Source organism: Saccopteryx bilineata, chromosome 6, assembly GCF_036850765.1.
Source record: "Saccopteryx bilineata isolate mSacBil1 chromosome 6, mSacBil1_pri_phased_curated, whole genome shotgun sequence".
In the NCBI taxonomy this organism is placed as follows: domain Eukaryota; kingdom Metazoa; phylum Chordata; class Mammalia; order Chiroptera; family Emballonuridae; genus Saccopteryx; species Saccopteryx bilineata.
The window spans coordinates 102,267,297-102,284,268 of NC_089495.1; the positions used below are offsets into that span (position 1 = coordinate 102,267,297).

Genomic DNA, 16,972 nt, shown 5'->3' on the forward strand with positions numbered 1-16,972 from the left:
TGGACGAATTCCTTGAAACATACAATCTTCCAAAAATCAATCTGGAAGAATCAGAAAACCTAAACAGACTGATTACACCAAATGAGATCAAAAGAGTTATCAAAAAACTCCCAACAAAGAAAAGTCCGGGGCCCCATGGCTTCACAATGGAATTCTACCAAATATTCAAAGAAGAACTAACTCCTATCCTTCTCAAACTATTTCAAGAAATTCAAGAGGAAGGAAGACTTCCAAGCTCCTTTTATGAGGCAAGCATAATTCTGATTCCAAAACCAGGCAAAGACAACACAAAGAAAGAAAATTATAGGCCAATATCTCTGATGAATATAGATGCTAAAATCTTCAACAAAATATTAGCAAACCGGATCCAACAATATATGGAAAAAATCATACACCATGATCAAATGGGATTTATTCTGGGGAGGCAAGGCTGGTACAATATTTGCAAATCAATCAATGTGATTCATCACATAAACAAAAAGAAGGAGAAAAACCATATGATAATTTCAATAGATGCAGAAAAAGCATTTGATAAAATCCAGCACCCATTCATGATCAAAACTCTCAGCAGAGTGGGAATACAGGGAACATACCTCAACATGATAAAAGCCATCTATGAGAAACCCACAGCCAACATCATACTTAATGGGCAAAAATTAAAAACAATACCCTTAAGATCAGGAACAAAGCAGGGGTGCCCCCTTTCACCACTCTTATTTAACATAGTCCTGGAAGTCCTAGCCACAGCAATCAGACCAGAAGAAGAAATAAAAGGCATTCAAGTTGGAAAAGAAGAAGTAAAACTATCATTATTTGCAGATGATATGATATTGTATATAGAAAACCCTAAAGTCTCAGTCAAAAAGCTACTGGACCTGATAAATGAATTCAGCAAAGTGGCAGGATATAAAATCAATACTCAGAAATCAGAGGCATTTTTATACACCAACAATGAACAGTCAGAAAGAGAAATTAAGGAAACAATCCCCTTCACAATTACAACCAAAAAAAATAAAGTACCTAGAAGTAAACTTAACCAAGGAGACTAAAGACTTGTACTTGGAAAATTACAAAGCATTGGTAAAAGAAATGAAGGAAGATACAAACAAGTGGAAGCATATACCGTGCTCATGGTTAGGAAGAATAAACATCATTAAAATGTCTATATTACCCAAAGCAATCTATAAATTCAATGCAATACCAATTAAAATACCAATGACATACTTCAAAGATATAGATCACATATTCCAAAAATTTATATGGAACCAAAAGAGAACACGAATAGCCTCAGCAATCTTAAAAAAGAAGAATAAAGTGGGAGGTATCACACTTCCTGATATCAAGTTATATTACAAGGCCATTGTACTCAAAACAACCTGGTACTGGCATAAGAACAGGCATATAGATCAATGGAACAGAACAGAGAACCGCAGAAATAAACCCACAGTTCTATGGACAACTGATATTTGACAAAGGAGGTAAGGAAATACAATGGAGTAAAGACAGCCTCTTTAACAAATGGTGTTGGGAAAATTGGACAGCTACCTGGAAAAAAATGAAACTAGATCACCAGCTTACACCACTCACAAAAATAAGCTCAGAATGGATAAAAGACTTAAATGTAGGCCGTGAAACCATAAGCATCTTAGGAGAAAACATAGGCAGTAAGCTCTCCGACATCTCTCGGAGCAATATATTGTATTTGCTGATTTATCTCCACGGGGAAGTGAAATAAAAGACAGGATAAACAAATGGGACTATATCAAAGTAAAAAGCTTTTGCACAGCTAAAGACAACAAGAACAGAATAAAAAGACAAACTACACAATGGGAGAACATATTTGACAATACGTCTGATAAGGGGTTAATAACCAAAATTTATAAAGAACTTGTAAATCTCAACACCAGGAAGACAAACAATCCAATCCAAAAATGGGCAAATGAGATGAATAGACACTTCTCCAAAGAGGACATACAGATGGCCAATAGTCATATGAAAAAATGCTTAACATTACTAATCATTAGAGAAATGCAAATTAAAACCACAATGAGATATCACCTCACACCAGTCAGAATGGCACTCATCAACAAAACAACACAGAATAAGTGCTGGCGAGGATGTGGAGAAAAGGGAACCTTCCTGCACTGCTGGTGGGAATGCAGACTGGTGCAGCCACTGTGGAAAACAGTATGGAGATTCCTCACAAACCTGAAAATCGAACTGCCTTTTGACCCAGCTATCCCACTTTTAGGAATATACCCCAAGGACACCATAGAACGGCTCCAAAAGGAGAAATGCACCCCCATGTTTGTGGCAGCATTGTTCACAATAGCGAAGGTCTGGAAACAGCTCAAGTGTCCGTCAGAGGACGAGTGGATTAAAAAGTTTTAGTACATATATACTATGGAATACTACTCAGCCATAAGAAATGATGACATCGGATCATGGATGGACCTTGATAACATTATGCGGAGTGAAATAAGTAAATCAGAAAAAAACTAAGAACTATATGAATCCATACATAGAAGGGACATAAAAATGAGACTCAGAGACATGAACAAGAATTTGATGGCAACAGGGGAGGGGTTGGGGGGAGGGAGGATGGGGTGAAGAAGGAAAGAGGGGTTGGGGGAGGGGAGGGGCACAAAGAAAACCAGATAGAAGGTGACAGTAGACAATTTAACTTTGGGGGAGGGGTATACAGCACAATCAGATGTCAAAATAATCTAGAGATGTTTTCTCTAAACATATGTACCCTGATTTACCAATGTCACTGCATTAAATTTAATAAAGAAATTAAATAAAAAGAAAAAAATGGGTCTGCATTCCACTATATCTATATATTCTAATATAATGCAATATTGTTATATTATTTCTAAGTTTGAAAGGGCCTTTTAGTTAATGTTTTATGAGGGGAGGTCAAGGAGTTAAGAGCTACAATTTTTTGCTTGCTCATGACACAGATACTAATTTAAACAGAATAATATATTTTAAAAACTGATAAATTTTTATTTTATTTAAAATTATGAAATAGAAAAGCTAAATTTCATGAGTTTAGGAGGATGATTTTCTCTGAGGAAATGTGTTGAGTAACTTGAGCATGTTTTTCCTGTTTGCTTTTCTGTATAAGCCCCCAAATGTTAAACTTTTATCCTCAGAATGACCTAGTTCTTTTAGAAGGGTTGTAATGATTGTATATGTACAGATTGTCTTATAAGTGATTTGTGTTTTAGGATATGAGCCTCATCCAGATACTGAGTTTTCATTTCCCGCTGAGCAAAAAGTAAAAAACATTGCTCAGATACAATACTTTTTTCAGGGTTAATAAGCTTTGTGATCATCCCCTTAATCATTATGAAATGACCATTTTTGTCTCTGAGTACTTTTGCTGTCTTGTAGTCAGCATTATCAGATATGAGTATTGCTACGCCTGCTTTTTTTTGGATGTTATTTGCTTGGAGTATTGTTTTCCAGACTTTCACTTTGAATTTGTTTTTATCCTTGTTGCTTAGATGAGTTTCTTGCAGGCAGCATACAGTTGGATTTTCTTTTTTAATCCATTCTGCTATTCTGTGTCTTTTTATTGGTGAGTTTAATCCGTTTACATTTAGTGTAATTATTGACACTTGTGGGTTCCCTATTGCCACTTTATACATTGCTTTCTATTAGTTTCATGTCTTGTTTGATTCATCTCTTTTGTTTTTCTATCCTTTGTTTTTGTTTGGTTGTATTCCATACTTCTTTCCTCTGTTGCTATCTTTTTTAAGTCATGTGCTTCTGTGGTGGTTTTTTCAAAGGTGGTTACCATTAAGTAATGAAAAGGGTTCCTACCCTGTTCATTGTAGTACACTATCTTGTGAGTACTTTTGCACTCCATCGTCCTTTGCTACTGTTAATCTCCGTCCTCTCCCCTTTTTTTGTTTTTGTTTTTGTTTTTGTTGTCACAGTTTAAATTTGGTTTTATTGTGTTCTTGGTGGAGCTTTTACTTGCAGTTTTGTTTTGTTTTGTTCTTTGTATCTGGTTGGAAAACCCCCTTTAGTAATTCCTGGAGTGGGGGTTTTCTGATGATAAATTCCCTCATCTTTTCTGTATCTGTGAATGTTTTATTTCTCCTTCGTATTTGAAGGATAGCTTTGATGAGTATAGTATTCTTGGCTGAAAGTTCCTGTCTTTCAGGACTTTAAATATTGGGGTCGACTCTCTTCTAGCTTGGAGAGTTTCTGTTGAGAAATCCGATGATAATCTAATAGGCCTTCCTTTATATGTTGTATTCTTCTTTTCCCTGGCTGCCTTGAGAATTTTTTCTTTGTCATTGGTTTGTGCCATTTTCATTATGATGTGCCTTGGAGTAGGTTTGTTGGGGTTAAGAAAACTCAGTGTTCTGTTTGCTTCTTGAATTTGAGGCTTTAGTTCTTTCCACAGGCTTTGGAAGTTCTCATCTATTATTTGTTTGAATATGTTCTCCATTCCATTTTCTCTATCTTCTCCCTCTGATATACCTATTATTTTTATGTTATTCTTTTTGATGGAGTCAGACAATTTCTGTAGGGCTTTCTCTTTTTTTTTAATTTTGAGTCTCTTTCTTCTTCTCTCTGTTGTGCCTCAAGTTGCTTGTCTTCTATTTCACTAATCCTACCTCTTATCTGGCCTGTTCTATTAGCTAAGCTTATTACCTCATTTTTTAGCTCGTGAATTGAGTTTTTCATGTCTGTTTGAATTGTTTTTATAGTTTCAATTTCCTAGGTGATATATTCTTTGTGTTCATTGAATTGTTTTCTGAGCTCCCTAAATTGCCTTTCTGTGTTTTCTTGTATATCTCTGAGTATTTTTAGGATTTCTATTTTAAATTCTCTGTCATTTAGCTCCAAGTTTTCCAATATATTAAATTTTTTCTCCATAGATTTTTCCTCATGTATCTGTGCTACCTCTCCGTCTTTTGTATCCATGATATTCTATTTCCTTTTCCTTAATGGCATCTGAGGGTGGTTTTGTTTATAGTACTAATGAGAATTAATAAAGAATAAAAAGTTGAAAATATTATTATTTCTCCCCCTTTTTTTTTCCTCTCCTCTCCTCTCCTCCTTGAGAAAAAAAATGTGGGGAACTGTGGATTATATTCTGCTAAGAAGAACAAAAACTACCTATAATGGAGGTCCTGAGTTGGGGAGAAGTGATAAAGGGGCAAAAAAATGGAAATATGAACCCACAAAATGCAGAAAAGAAAAAAATTTGGGTCAAGAATAAAATGATTTGCTTTTAGGGGATGGTTGACTAAGAGATATAATGAGAGGAATAAGAGGGAAATAGAAAAAAAATTTTAAAAAAGAATTAAAAAATTACTATTGTATTTAGTGGAGCAAAAACTAGATAAAATGGAGACCTAGAGTTGGGAGCACTGCAAATAAGTTAAAAAAAAGTGAAGTAAAAAAACACCCAAAGTGCCACAAAGAAAAATTTGAGTCTCAATTAAAATAATTTGTTCATGATTGAGGATTGATTTAGAGGAAAAGTAAAGGAGAAAAGAAGAAACTAATATAGAGGGAGAAAAACAGAAAGAGGAAAACACAAAAAGAAGAAAAAAGAACAAAAGGAGAGAGAGAAAGAGTTAAGGGTTTTGGAGTGCAACTCAAATAGGAAGAAAGTAAAGATAATGGGAGATGTAACACTTATGGGTAGTATAGTTCAAGGAGAGGAGAGAGTAAAACTGGCCTAAAATTAAATGACCGAATTGGAAGAAAAAGAAAATAATCAAGACAAGAAGAGAAACAAACGAACAAATATAATAAAATGGGATAGGTTATAAAGTCTGTGGATTATTCTTGATTTTGAGAGGTTATCTTCTTGCTTTTTCTTTTCTCTCCCTCTTCCTGGTCGGTGACTCTGTACCCCAGGCTCTGTGCCTGTGGCATGCTCAGGTAGAGATTTGCAGTTGATAAGTCTCTATGGCGGTGTCATATATTGGGCTTCAGTCTCATTGGCAGTCAAGGCTCATTAGCATTTGCAGGCTCCGACAATGAAAGAGTTCATTTTCTCGGAGCCTCTCTCCTAGTCTTTCCTTCCTGAATTAGTAGCCTGAGGATCCAGCTATGGGGTTGCTGCTGCCTCTGCCTGGAGAGTAAGAGGCTCAAAGAGCTGGCAAATCCCACTCTATTCCCACTCAGCGCAGCGCTCTGGGCAAGGCTCAATCAGAGCCGCTAGCATAATCAGGCGGGGCTGGGAGCCAATTGTTTTCAAGGTGACTTTCTATATACCTCTAGGCAAGTCCCAAATGCCTCAGCACTCTGTGGGACCCCTTTCCCCAGGCTTTTGGCACTTTGTAACCTGTTTTGGCTGGGTAGAAGATGCCCTAGTCGCTGTTTGCAAAGCAGGAGGACTTACAAGCTGCCAAATCCCTCTTTTTAACATATAGCCCTGAGTATGAAAGCTCTGCCGATCAGAGGTTGCCCCTACCCCTACGTGCATAGCATAATAAGAGGCACTAAAATATATCTCCCCTCTTGTCTTAGATTGCTGACTTGAGAGAGATCTTGTCAGTTAGAGCCGCATAGGTCAGTTGGGAGGTGAGCAGACTGTGGGTTAAGCTAATCTTTCACGGGTCTGTTAGCTTGTATGGCTGGGTGAGGTGCCCCACCTGCCCGGAGAAGTTTGAGCGTAGGGAATCTCGCTTTCGCATGCCGCTCTTCAGGGCACGGGTGACAGTGAGACTGCGGTCACAGCCCACGCTAAGGCCTCTGACTCTGCCCCTCTGTCCGGGAATACGGGCGCCCACTCCCAGGGCGCTCGGAGGAATCTCTCGCCCACTATCCGCGCTCCCACTCCCCCACCAGGATATCACGCCAGCCGCCTCTCGCTCTGGGTGAGGCGCCCCACCCGCCCTGAGAAGTTCCAGCGTAGGGAATTTCGCTCCGGCACTCCCCGTGCGCCACTTTTCAGGACACGTGCGACCCCAAGACTCCGGTTTCAGTCCACACAAAGGCCTCTGTCTCTGCCCCTCTGTCTGGTAACACGGGCGCCCACTCCCGAGGCTCTAGGAGGAATCTCTTGCACACTTTCCTTGTGCACCAACCAGGATATCACGCTGGCTGCCTCTTGCCCTGGGTGAGGCGCCCTGCCCACCCTGAGAAGTTTCAGCGTAGGGAATTTTGCTCCTGCGCACTTCCTGTGCACCACTTTTCAGGGTACAGGGGCGGCACTGAGACTCTGATTACAGCCCATGCAAAGGCCTCTGACCCTGCCCCTCTGTCCGGTAACACGGGCGCCCACCCCAGAGCTGTAGGAAGAATCTCTCGCCCACTATCCGCGCGCACCGACCAGGACATCGGGGCCAATGGTTGCCTCACTTGCCTTTCTTTGTCTGGATTTGGCGCTAACGTTAGCTTGTGTTGACTGGGTTGCCATAAGCACAGTTTTCCTCGGCTTGGCTGTCCGTGCCACAGCCTGGTTTGGATGTTTGTGCCACGGCCTGGCTCTGTTCACACCCTATGTCCGCCTTAGTTCCTATACTCTCAGTGAAAGCAGCTGGTTAGTGAGGAAGGCAGAGTGTTCCCTTCTTTGTCTTTTCCTTCGGGGTTGATTATATATTCAGTCAATTTTTTGCTCGATCATACCTTTGCATTCAGTGCGGGACTTCTGGAGGCTCTAAGGATAGATTTTTCTGTCTCTGGTTGAAGATCTTTTGAAATTTTGGGGAGATTTATCAGTATCGCTCCTTACGGCGCTATTTCTCTGACGTCACTCTCAAGAGAAACCTTTAAACCAGCTATTCTTTCTCTTTTAAAGCCCCTATCTATCTATCTATATATATAAATATGTTTATATATATATGTAAAACATACTTTCCTATACATTTCTTATTCCTTAATATATTGCCAGTGTGTGTGCATATATGTATATATATATTTATATGTATAAAGTTTGTCCATGTTAGTATGTGTATTTAAATCATTTGATTCCCTTTTTCCTTCCACAACTGGAAGAAGTGGTTTTTTTTTCTTACTAAATTCTAAATTACCTGAAACTTGGAATAGTACATCTTATTCTTCACAGTATTAGTACATTGATAGATTAGCATCTACATGATAAAGGACAGAATTATCCTGTCTTATTTAAAAAGTTCCTGGCACATAATTAAATAAGTGCTAGAATGTTTGAGTGAATTATTACCAGGTAAAAATTTATAACACGATATTCAAAGAGAGCACTTTATATACTAAATGAATAGATCTGGCATCCTGGGACTTATTTTTTTAAAGCTCTGATTAGTTCCTTGGTTTCTTTTATTTAGTCCCTTAAAAAAATTACAAGTAGCCTTTGTTCACTGTTGAACATTTAAAAAGCAAAAATAAACATAAAGAAGAAAAAAGAATTATTCATAAAATTCTACTACCCCAAAACAACATTTTGGTGTATATACATTCAGATTTTGTTTTATGTAAGTATACACTTTATTTTTTCTTTAAAAAATATGGGTTCATATTTTAAAAACATGATACGTGTAGTTAGAATCATATGATACATCTTTTCCTTTTAAAAAATGTTTATGAGTCTCGTTTCTCTGTGAAGACGTCCTGAAGACTTGTTTTTACTTGCTGTCTCCCATTCCCTTCCTTCTGTTTTCTCATAAAATCTGTCTAATCAGAGTTTGACTCCCACTCCCATCCCAGTTTTTGACTCTGCTAAATCCAATAGTCAGTTCTCAGCTCAAATCTTACTTGACCTACCAGAATCATTTGAAAGTATTTTTCACTTCCTCACTTTTTGGCATCTGCTTTTCCTCCTACCCCACCGCTGGGTCTTCTCAGTTTCCTGTACTGATTCCTTTCCGTATTTGTGCCACTAAACATCGTAGTCTCTAGGATTCAGTTCTTGTCTATGCTCACTCTTTAGAGTGATCTCGTTCAGCCTCATGGCTTTGAAAACTGCCTGTACACTCATGGCTCTCAGTGTTATCTCCTGCTCAGACTTCTCTACTCAGGTATTTAATAGACATTTCAGACTTAATATAACCAAAAACCATCTCCTGGTATCTACTACCCACAACAAACAACTGCTCCTCTAAGTCATTAAGTGGCAGTTTGGCAGTTTAAGCTGAAGACCTTAAAGTCATAGTTCAAGTTCTCTGGAAGGCAGACTGAGACAGATTAGCAAGCTGTTAGTTTTTAGGGAATGCTATTATGATCAACAGCTCTAGAAAGGAAAGGAAGGACAAAGGATGGAGGGACAGTTTAGGTGGCAGTGCAGTCTTAACACAGTCCTCAGACTGCCACAGGGCACTGTGAAGTGCAAATGGCTCAGTGTGGTCGTCCCAAGTTAGGGCAAGGAGCCATGAGCTAAATGACAACGCTTTGGAAGTGAATATAGATAAGAGGTCCGAGGACTGAGCCCTAGCTAAGTACACTGGTTATACCCACATGTCAAGCACTTGTAAGAGATTGCCCTGGGAAGGGGCCATGAGTTTGACTCTCTTCAGCCAAGGAAATTCTTGAATAGTTTGACCTTGAGTGCTATCTGCCAGAGACAGCTCCAGAGTCTAAGGAGTAAGTCCTTCACTTCTGAAGGGGGTCTGCACAGTCCATAATAGTGGTATTTACTGCATCATCTTTCGTTCCTCTCCTTTCTTGTATCCCACGTCTAGTCCACCTAGCAAGTGTTAGGTCTGTTTCACAATACGTTCAGGTTCTGACCACCCTTCATGTCCTCCTTTCCTACCACGCTGGTCCATACCACCATCCTTTCTTTGCTAGGTTATTGTGCCCTCTAAACTGGTCTCCTGCTTCCACTGTTGCCATTTTCTTTCTATTTTCTGCATAGCAGTTAGAGTAATTCTTTCCCCCAAAAAGTCAAATTATATTACTCCAGTGCTCTGGCTTCTGAGAGTGAAATTCTAAATTATTTCTATTGTTTACAAGGCCCTCCACAATCTGGCCCAAACTTCCTCTCTAATAACACTCCTTGCTCATGCCTCTCCGGCCACAGTGACCTTCAGTGCAGCTTCCTGGTCCCTCTTGGCCTGCCTGTCTGCTATCCTGACATCCTATCCACTTTGTTGATTCCTCCTCCTTTTTCTCTGTCAGGCAGTCTAGTAGGTTAAACAGTGTTGGTCCTATCACATTAAATGACTTGGTCAAGTAATGAGAGAATTACTGCAGGACTTTGAGAAAGCTAAAGCCTTTTTCTTCTTCCAGTCTTTTATTCTTTCAGTTATATGTGAGTGTAGAAAAATTATTATATTTGAAAGTAAAAAGAATTAACTTTTTTAAAATGCTCAACTTGATATTAGTAAAGGATCGTCTAGTGCCCCCTCCCTGCATAATTTCAAGAGACTTCTAGAAAAATGTATTACTTTTATTGCCTTTATGTGATGGGATTGAGGTCATGCCACCTCATACATGGAACTAATTATTTCTTGCCCTTTTTTTCCCCTGTACAGAGCCTTTCATCCTACTATAAAGGAGGATTTGAACAGAAAATGAGTAGGCGAGAAGCTAGTCTTATTTTGGGTGTAAGGTAGGTGTGTATTGTTTTGTTCTGTGTCCAAGCTTGAAAAAGAAGAAAGTATTACAGTAAAGTTATTCTTATATTTTAAATTATGACTAAGAGACAGAGGAGAAGATAACTAGTTTTTACTTTTTAAAACTTGCAATAGAAGAGACTATTGCAACACTCCTTAAAAAAATCAGGCAAAGTTATGTGTCTTTATTCTTTATTAAGAAGTTATTATATTTCAGTTCTAAGTTTCAAAGCTATTATCATAATATCCCTTATTGTGACACTGAATTCTTTCTGATTTCAGTTTTATAATTTGATAGGTATCATTTTTTATTATAATATGAGTTCTTTTTCTCACAGTTCTTTTCTAGTTCTGCAGTTCAACATCTAGCATATTTTGTTATACTGGCTTCACTTTAGTATCCGTTTATTGTCTGACTTTGGGCAGTATAGGAAGAAGTTAATAATATTGTTATATGATTGCTCTGTGATATCATTTAACACTTAAAGTTAAGAATACTTTCCCTACCATAGATTTACCTATAGCTGCATTCAAATTTTTACCTGAGGTTCCTTTAGAATCCATTTAAATTTTTATGGGAATTGGTTATAGTATAGTATGTCATCTACAACAAATCTAGTAGTGATTTAATGAACATAATTAAGCAAATAGATCATAAAGTCCTATATTGGCATAATTTTTAAAAAGCTTTTATAGACGAGCAGATTTTTAAGACCAAAACATTTTATTTCTTATTACTTAGCAGGAAAACCAAAGCAGTAGGAAGGGGAGAAAATAGCTCAATTTAGCTCAGTGCTTTATTTATTTACTTATTTATTTTTAAAGATTTTACTTTTTTGATTTTTACAGAGAGATGGGGGAACAAGAAATATCAACTCCTAGTTGTTTCACTTTAGTTGCTCATTGATTGCCTGTTGTACATGCGTGACCGAGCAAGCCGTGGGTTGTGAGCCGGCTGTGTCAGCAGTCCAGGTCGATACCCTACCCGCTGCGCCACCACAGGCCAGGCGCTTGGTGCTTTCTTTTAATAGAAGAAGAGATCAGATCTCTTCTCAACTGAGAATAGTAAAATAAAAATGATTTTAAGTGAGGAAACCAGATTAGCAAGTTATTTACATTGTTATTTAGTCCTTTAATATTATTCAGAATAGCACTGTTATTTTTCTTGTACTCTAACATCCCATCTATAGTTGTGAAATGTGAATATGAAACACATTATAAAACCAAACACAAAGTTTTTTCAGAATATTTTGTATAATTCAAAGCACTCCTATTATGTAAGAACAGATAATTAGAAGTTGACTTAAGGTGCATTAAGTACGTGGTTATAAACTTTTATCTATTGAACTGAAAGTTTTACAGAATTTCACAAGGAACATTCAGTGGTTAAGAGCACACACTTTCCTGGCCGGTTGGCTCAGCGGTAGAGCGTCAGCCTGGCGTGCAGGGGACCCGGGTTCGATTCCCGGCCAGGGCACATAGGAGAAGTGCCCATTTGCTTCTCCACCCCCACCCCCTCCTTCCTCTCTGTCTCTCTCTTCCCCTCCCGCAGCTAAGGCTCCTTTGGAGCAAAGATGGCCCAGGCGCTGGGGATGGCTCCTTGGCCTCTGCCCCAGGCGCTCGAGTGGCTCTGGTTGCGGCAGAGCGATGCCCCGGAGGGGCAGAGCATCGCCCCCTGGTGGGCGTGCGGGGTGGATCCCGGTCGGGCGCATGCGGGAGTCTGTCTGACTGTCTCTCCCTGTTTCCAGCTTCAGAAAAAAAAAAAAAAAAAAGAGCACACACTTTGATAACAAGTGAATCTGGGTATGAATACCAGTTTTACCACACACTAGCTGTGTTACCTCAGTTTTATTTGTAAATTAGAAGTAGTATTAGTTTCCGCAGCCTACGGTTGTGAAATTAACACACAAAATTCTTAACATATGCGTGGCACTTAGTAACTACTCAGTAAATGCTAACTAGGCAAAACGATTCTTGTCCTGATTCTGTCTCTGACACACTGTATTATATGATCTTGGTCAAAGTATTTTTTGCTTTTTGGTACTTCAGTCTCTTCATTTTTCAATTAGAATTAATAATTTCTAGCCTTGTTGGAATAATATAAGCTGATATGATGATACCTTTTATAAAAATACCTAAATAACAGGTGTTGAATAAATATTGGCTCCTCTTCCCATCTCCATCATGAATGCAGAAGCTAAATATTTGCTCTTAATCTGTTTAAAAAAAGGGTAAAAATTGTTTGCTTTCCTCCCTTTCTTTCATTCAGGCAATGTTGATTTTGAGAAGATTCTTTAAGATGTGAATACAGTGCTGTGATTTCATTTTCTGGGCTCAGTGAATCTAGACTATATAAGAAGTAGGTAAAGGCAAAATGGAGACAACTATTGATTTATTTTAAAAATACCATGTGCTACTAAGTGATTCTGTACATTCTTTACCTTTTTTATAAGACTTTATTCATTTGAGAGAGAGAGAGAGAGAAAGTGCAGGTATGCGCGCGCGCGAGGGAGAGAGAGAGAGAGAGAAGGGGGGAAGAGCAGGAAGCATCAACTCCCCTATGTGCCTTGACTGGGCAAGCCCAGGGTTTTGAACCGGTGACCTCAGAGTTCCAGGTCAATGTTCTTATCCACTGTGCCACCACAGGTCAGGCGATTCTGTACATTCTTACAAAGCCTAAAATATTTTACTGTCCAGGAAAACTTTATTATACCCAATATTTTCTGAAATGATACACATTTATGATTTTCAGACTTTCTAAAAGCTTCTGTGGAACTCTGTTAAATGTTACTCAAAAAACCAATAGTAAAAAAGATGGCACCAGCCCCTGCTCCATTTGCCGCAGGATTGGGGAACACTGCTCCATTCCACGCATCCCTCTGCCTCACTCCCGGCGAAATGGGTCCAGGGAGCAGTTTGAAATGGCTGATCTAGGCAACATGCTATTTAAAGCTATATTCTCAGTTTCACAGTGACATTGTCTACACTGGAGGTATATCAGATCTACATTTAATTTTTATACTGTGTTTAAGGATTAGGGTTCTCCCATCTTTTTACTACAACAGCAGACCGATGTATTAAAATACATTGAGATCTTGAGGACTTAAAGAAAAGGGAATAAACCCTTCAGGCAAAGTATAACACTTACTTGATCCCCAAAAGCTCACCACTAGGAATCTGATCATTATTTTCTTAAAGGTAGAATGTTTTAAATGGTCATACTTGTGCATATGAACTTTCCACTGACTTCAATCTGTTCAGTAATTGGAAGGCCTCAGTGTATATGATGCTTATAGAGTTTTATATACAAACCCTCGTGCATTGTTATTTATAGGCAATGCAAGTGATATTCAAGGATAATTTTGACTGGTGCTAAATTAAAGCTTTATATAGAGAATAAGATGCAACTTACCATATATACTCCCTTCCAAAAACTTATACAGTGGAAATTTAGATGAGTGATCTGCATTTGATTAGCTTTATAAAATAAGATTTGTTTTGTTTTGTTTGTTTTAAAATTTATTTAGAAAATTAAATTTAATGAGGTGACATTGATCCATAAGAGTACATAGGTTTCAGGTAAACATCTCTATAGCATTTGAACTGTTGATTATGTTGTGTATCCATCACCCAAAGTCAAATCACTTTTTGTCACTATATATTTCTCCCTATTTAAAATACAGTTTTTAAGCCCTGGCCACGTAGCTCGGTTAGAGCATTGTCCTGAAGCACAGAGGTTGTTGGCTCCATCCTCGGTCAGAGCTCATACAGGAACAGATCAATGTTCCTGCCTGTCTCTCCCTTCCTCTCTCACTAAAATCATTAAATAAAAATAAAAAATAAACGATTCCCGGCCAGGGCTCATAGGAGAGGCGCCCATCTGCTTCTCCACCCCCCCCTTTCCTCCCTGTCTCTCTCTTCCCCTCCGCAGCCAAGGCTCCATTGGAGCAAAGATGGCCCGGGGCGCTGGGGATGGCTCCTTGGCCTCTGCCCCAGGCGCTAGAGTGGCTCTGGTCTCGGCAGAGCGACCACCGGGAGGGGCAGAGCATCGCCCCCTGGTGGGCAGAGCGTCGCCCCTGGTGGGCGTGCGGGGTGGATCCCGGTCGGGCGCATGCGGGAGTCTGTCTGACTGTCTCTCCCCGTTTCCAGCTTCAGAAAAAAAAGACAAAATAAATAAATAAATAAATAAATAAATAAATAAATAAAATAAAAATAAAGTTTTTAAAACTCCCCCCTTTTAAAAATTTTCTACAATACAATAATCTTTTAAATTTTTAGTATTTATTAACACAGAGCCTTTATTATTTTAAGGGATTTAACTTTTTACAGCTGTTTATTTACATTTGTAGGATAGTGTAAAATGCATTAGGCATCTATTTCATATTTAATACGGTACAAGATAATAATTTAAGTATCTAAATCATAGCTTCTACTCTTAAGTAGTTTAGTATCTATCTAAGGAGTCATGTCAAATACATACACAGAACTAGAAAACATAACTAATAAAGGAAAGAAGTGTTAGCACCAAAAAGGGGGTGGGTAATGTAGATTAGCTACAGGAAACTAAATCATATTGGAATTCTTATGATTCTTTGTATTTCTTTGATATTAATGTCTCTTCTTATTTCTGATTTTATTTCTTTGAGTTCTCTATTTTTTTGTTGTTGAGTCTAGCTAATGGTTTGTCTATTTTGTTTATCTTTTCAATAAAAAAGCTCTTAATTTCACTGGTCTTTTCTATTGTCTCTTTAGTGTCTATTTCATATACTCTGATCTTTTTACTTCCCTCCTTCTACTAACCTTGGTCTTAGATGACTTAGATTGTTCTTTTTTTTTTATTTTTTATTTCCCTGGGATGTAAAGTTAGGTTGTGTGAGCTCTTTCTTTTTTCTTAATGTAGTAGTTTACTGCTATAAATTTTCCTCATAGAATTGCTTTGGCTATATTTCATAAGTTTTGCTATATTATATTTCCATTTTCACTGGTCTGACGGTATTTTTTATTTCTGGTTTGATTTCTTCTTTAACACAAGACTTATTTATTTTATTCATAGAAGAATATTTTACATGCTTGTTGCTATTGTTACTTAATCCTGGGAGATTAGAAGTAGAAAGTAACTGGCAAGTGACTGAAACACTGGCAGAATTGAGGATTGACAGTAACAGCAAGGGAGGCAGTGTTCAAAAGAGATGGAAAAACTTAAATGAATAGCATTGTATAACCATAATGTTATTTATACTTCATTTTCAAAGTAGGAACTAAATAGTAATTTTTATTAGCATCCTTTATATTCATAATAATTACAATTCTCTGAACACTAACTGTATACTATTACTAATTCTTTAACTTATGTTATCTAATTTATCTTTAAAATAGTCCTAGGAAGTTGTTTTATTATTTCATTTTATATATGAGGAAATTACAACCCAGAGTTTAATAAAGTAAGCAAAACAATTTGTATAGCTAATGAGTGGTGGGATCAGGATATACTATATCTGAATATCTCTATAAGTAACTGCTTTTATCTACTACAATGTAAATCATCCATACAAATTAAATTATTTTGAGCTTCACAATTGCCACCCTGTACGGGTACTATTATTCCCATCTGAGGCTCAGATAAGCTAAGTACCTTAGATAAGATCAAAGTAGTAATACCACAATTTTGTTAGTAGTTGGTGTTATTTTTTTTTATTTATTTTATGTTATTTTCTTATTCAGTGAGAGGAGGGGTAGCAGAGAGACTCCCATATGTGCCCCAACTGGAATCCACTAGGCAAGCCCACTAGGGGGTGATGTTCTGCCCATCTGGGGCATTGCTCTATTGCTCAACAACTGAGCTCTTCTTAGGACCTGAAGTGGAGGCCATGAAGCCATCCTCTGTGCCCAAGGCCAACTTGTTCCAATCGAGTCATGGCTGTGGGAGGGGAAGAGAGAGAGAGAGAAGCAAGAGGGGAAAGGGTGGAGAAACAGATGGTCACTTCTCCTGTGTGCCCTGACCAGGAATCGAACCTGGGACATCCACATGTCAGGCTGATGCTCTACCACTGAGCCAACTGGCCAGGGCTGTTAGAGTTATTTTTTATTTTTTGTCTAGAAAATGTACTAATGAGAAACGCTTTTAATACTAGATAAATTAAGTTTTAGGTTTATTTAACTTTCTTTAATATTTGTTTAGAGCATAGATTCTAGCAGCCATGCTTTTCTCATAGGGCTCTTACAAAGTTAAATAAATTATGAGCTAGGAAATGTTGAAATATTCTGTTGAAACATAATAATAAAGCTAACTCTTATAGAAGACTTGTTACCCAGCAGGCACTGTCTTAGCACTTTGTTGGCATTAACTAATTTTTTCCTTACAGTTGCTCTACTAGGAATATGTTTTTCCTCACTGTGTTTTACAGTGAGGAAGCTGAAGCTCAGGGAGGTTAACAGACTGACCAAGGTTATCCCATTCGAAA

At 38.1% G+C, this 16,972-nt stretch overlaps 1 protein-coding gene across 1 annotated transcript in view; it reads left to right on the forward strand.

The window, feature by feature from the left end:
* The window catches only part of DNAJC15 (DnaJ heat shock protein family (Hsp40) member C15), a 69,188-nt gene that overhangs the window by 34,625 nt on the left and 17,591 nt on the right, over positions 1-16,972 (forward strand). The window contains exon 4 of the mRNA XM_066236996.1: positions 10,431-10,507. Coding sequence (XP_066093093.1) covers positions 10,431-10,507 — 77 coding nt within the window. The remainder of the gene's footprint in view (positions 1-10,430; positions 10,508-16,972) is intronic.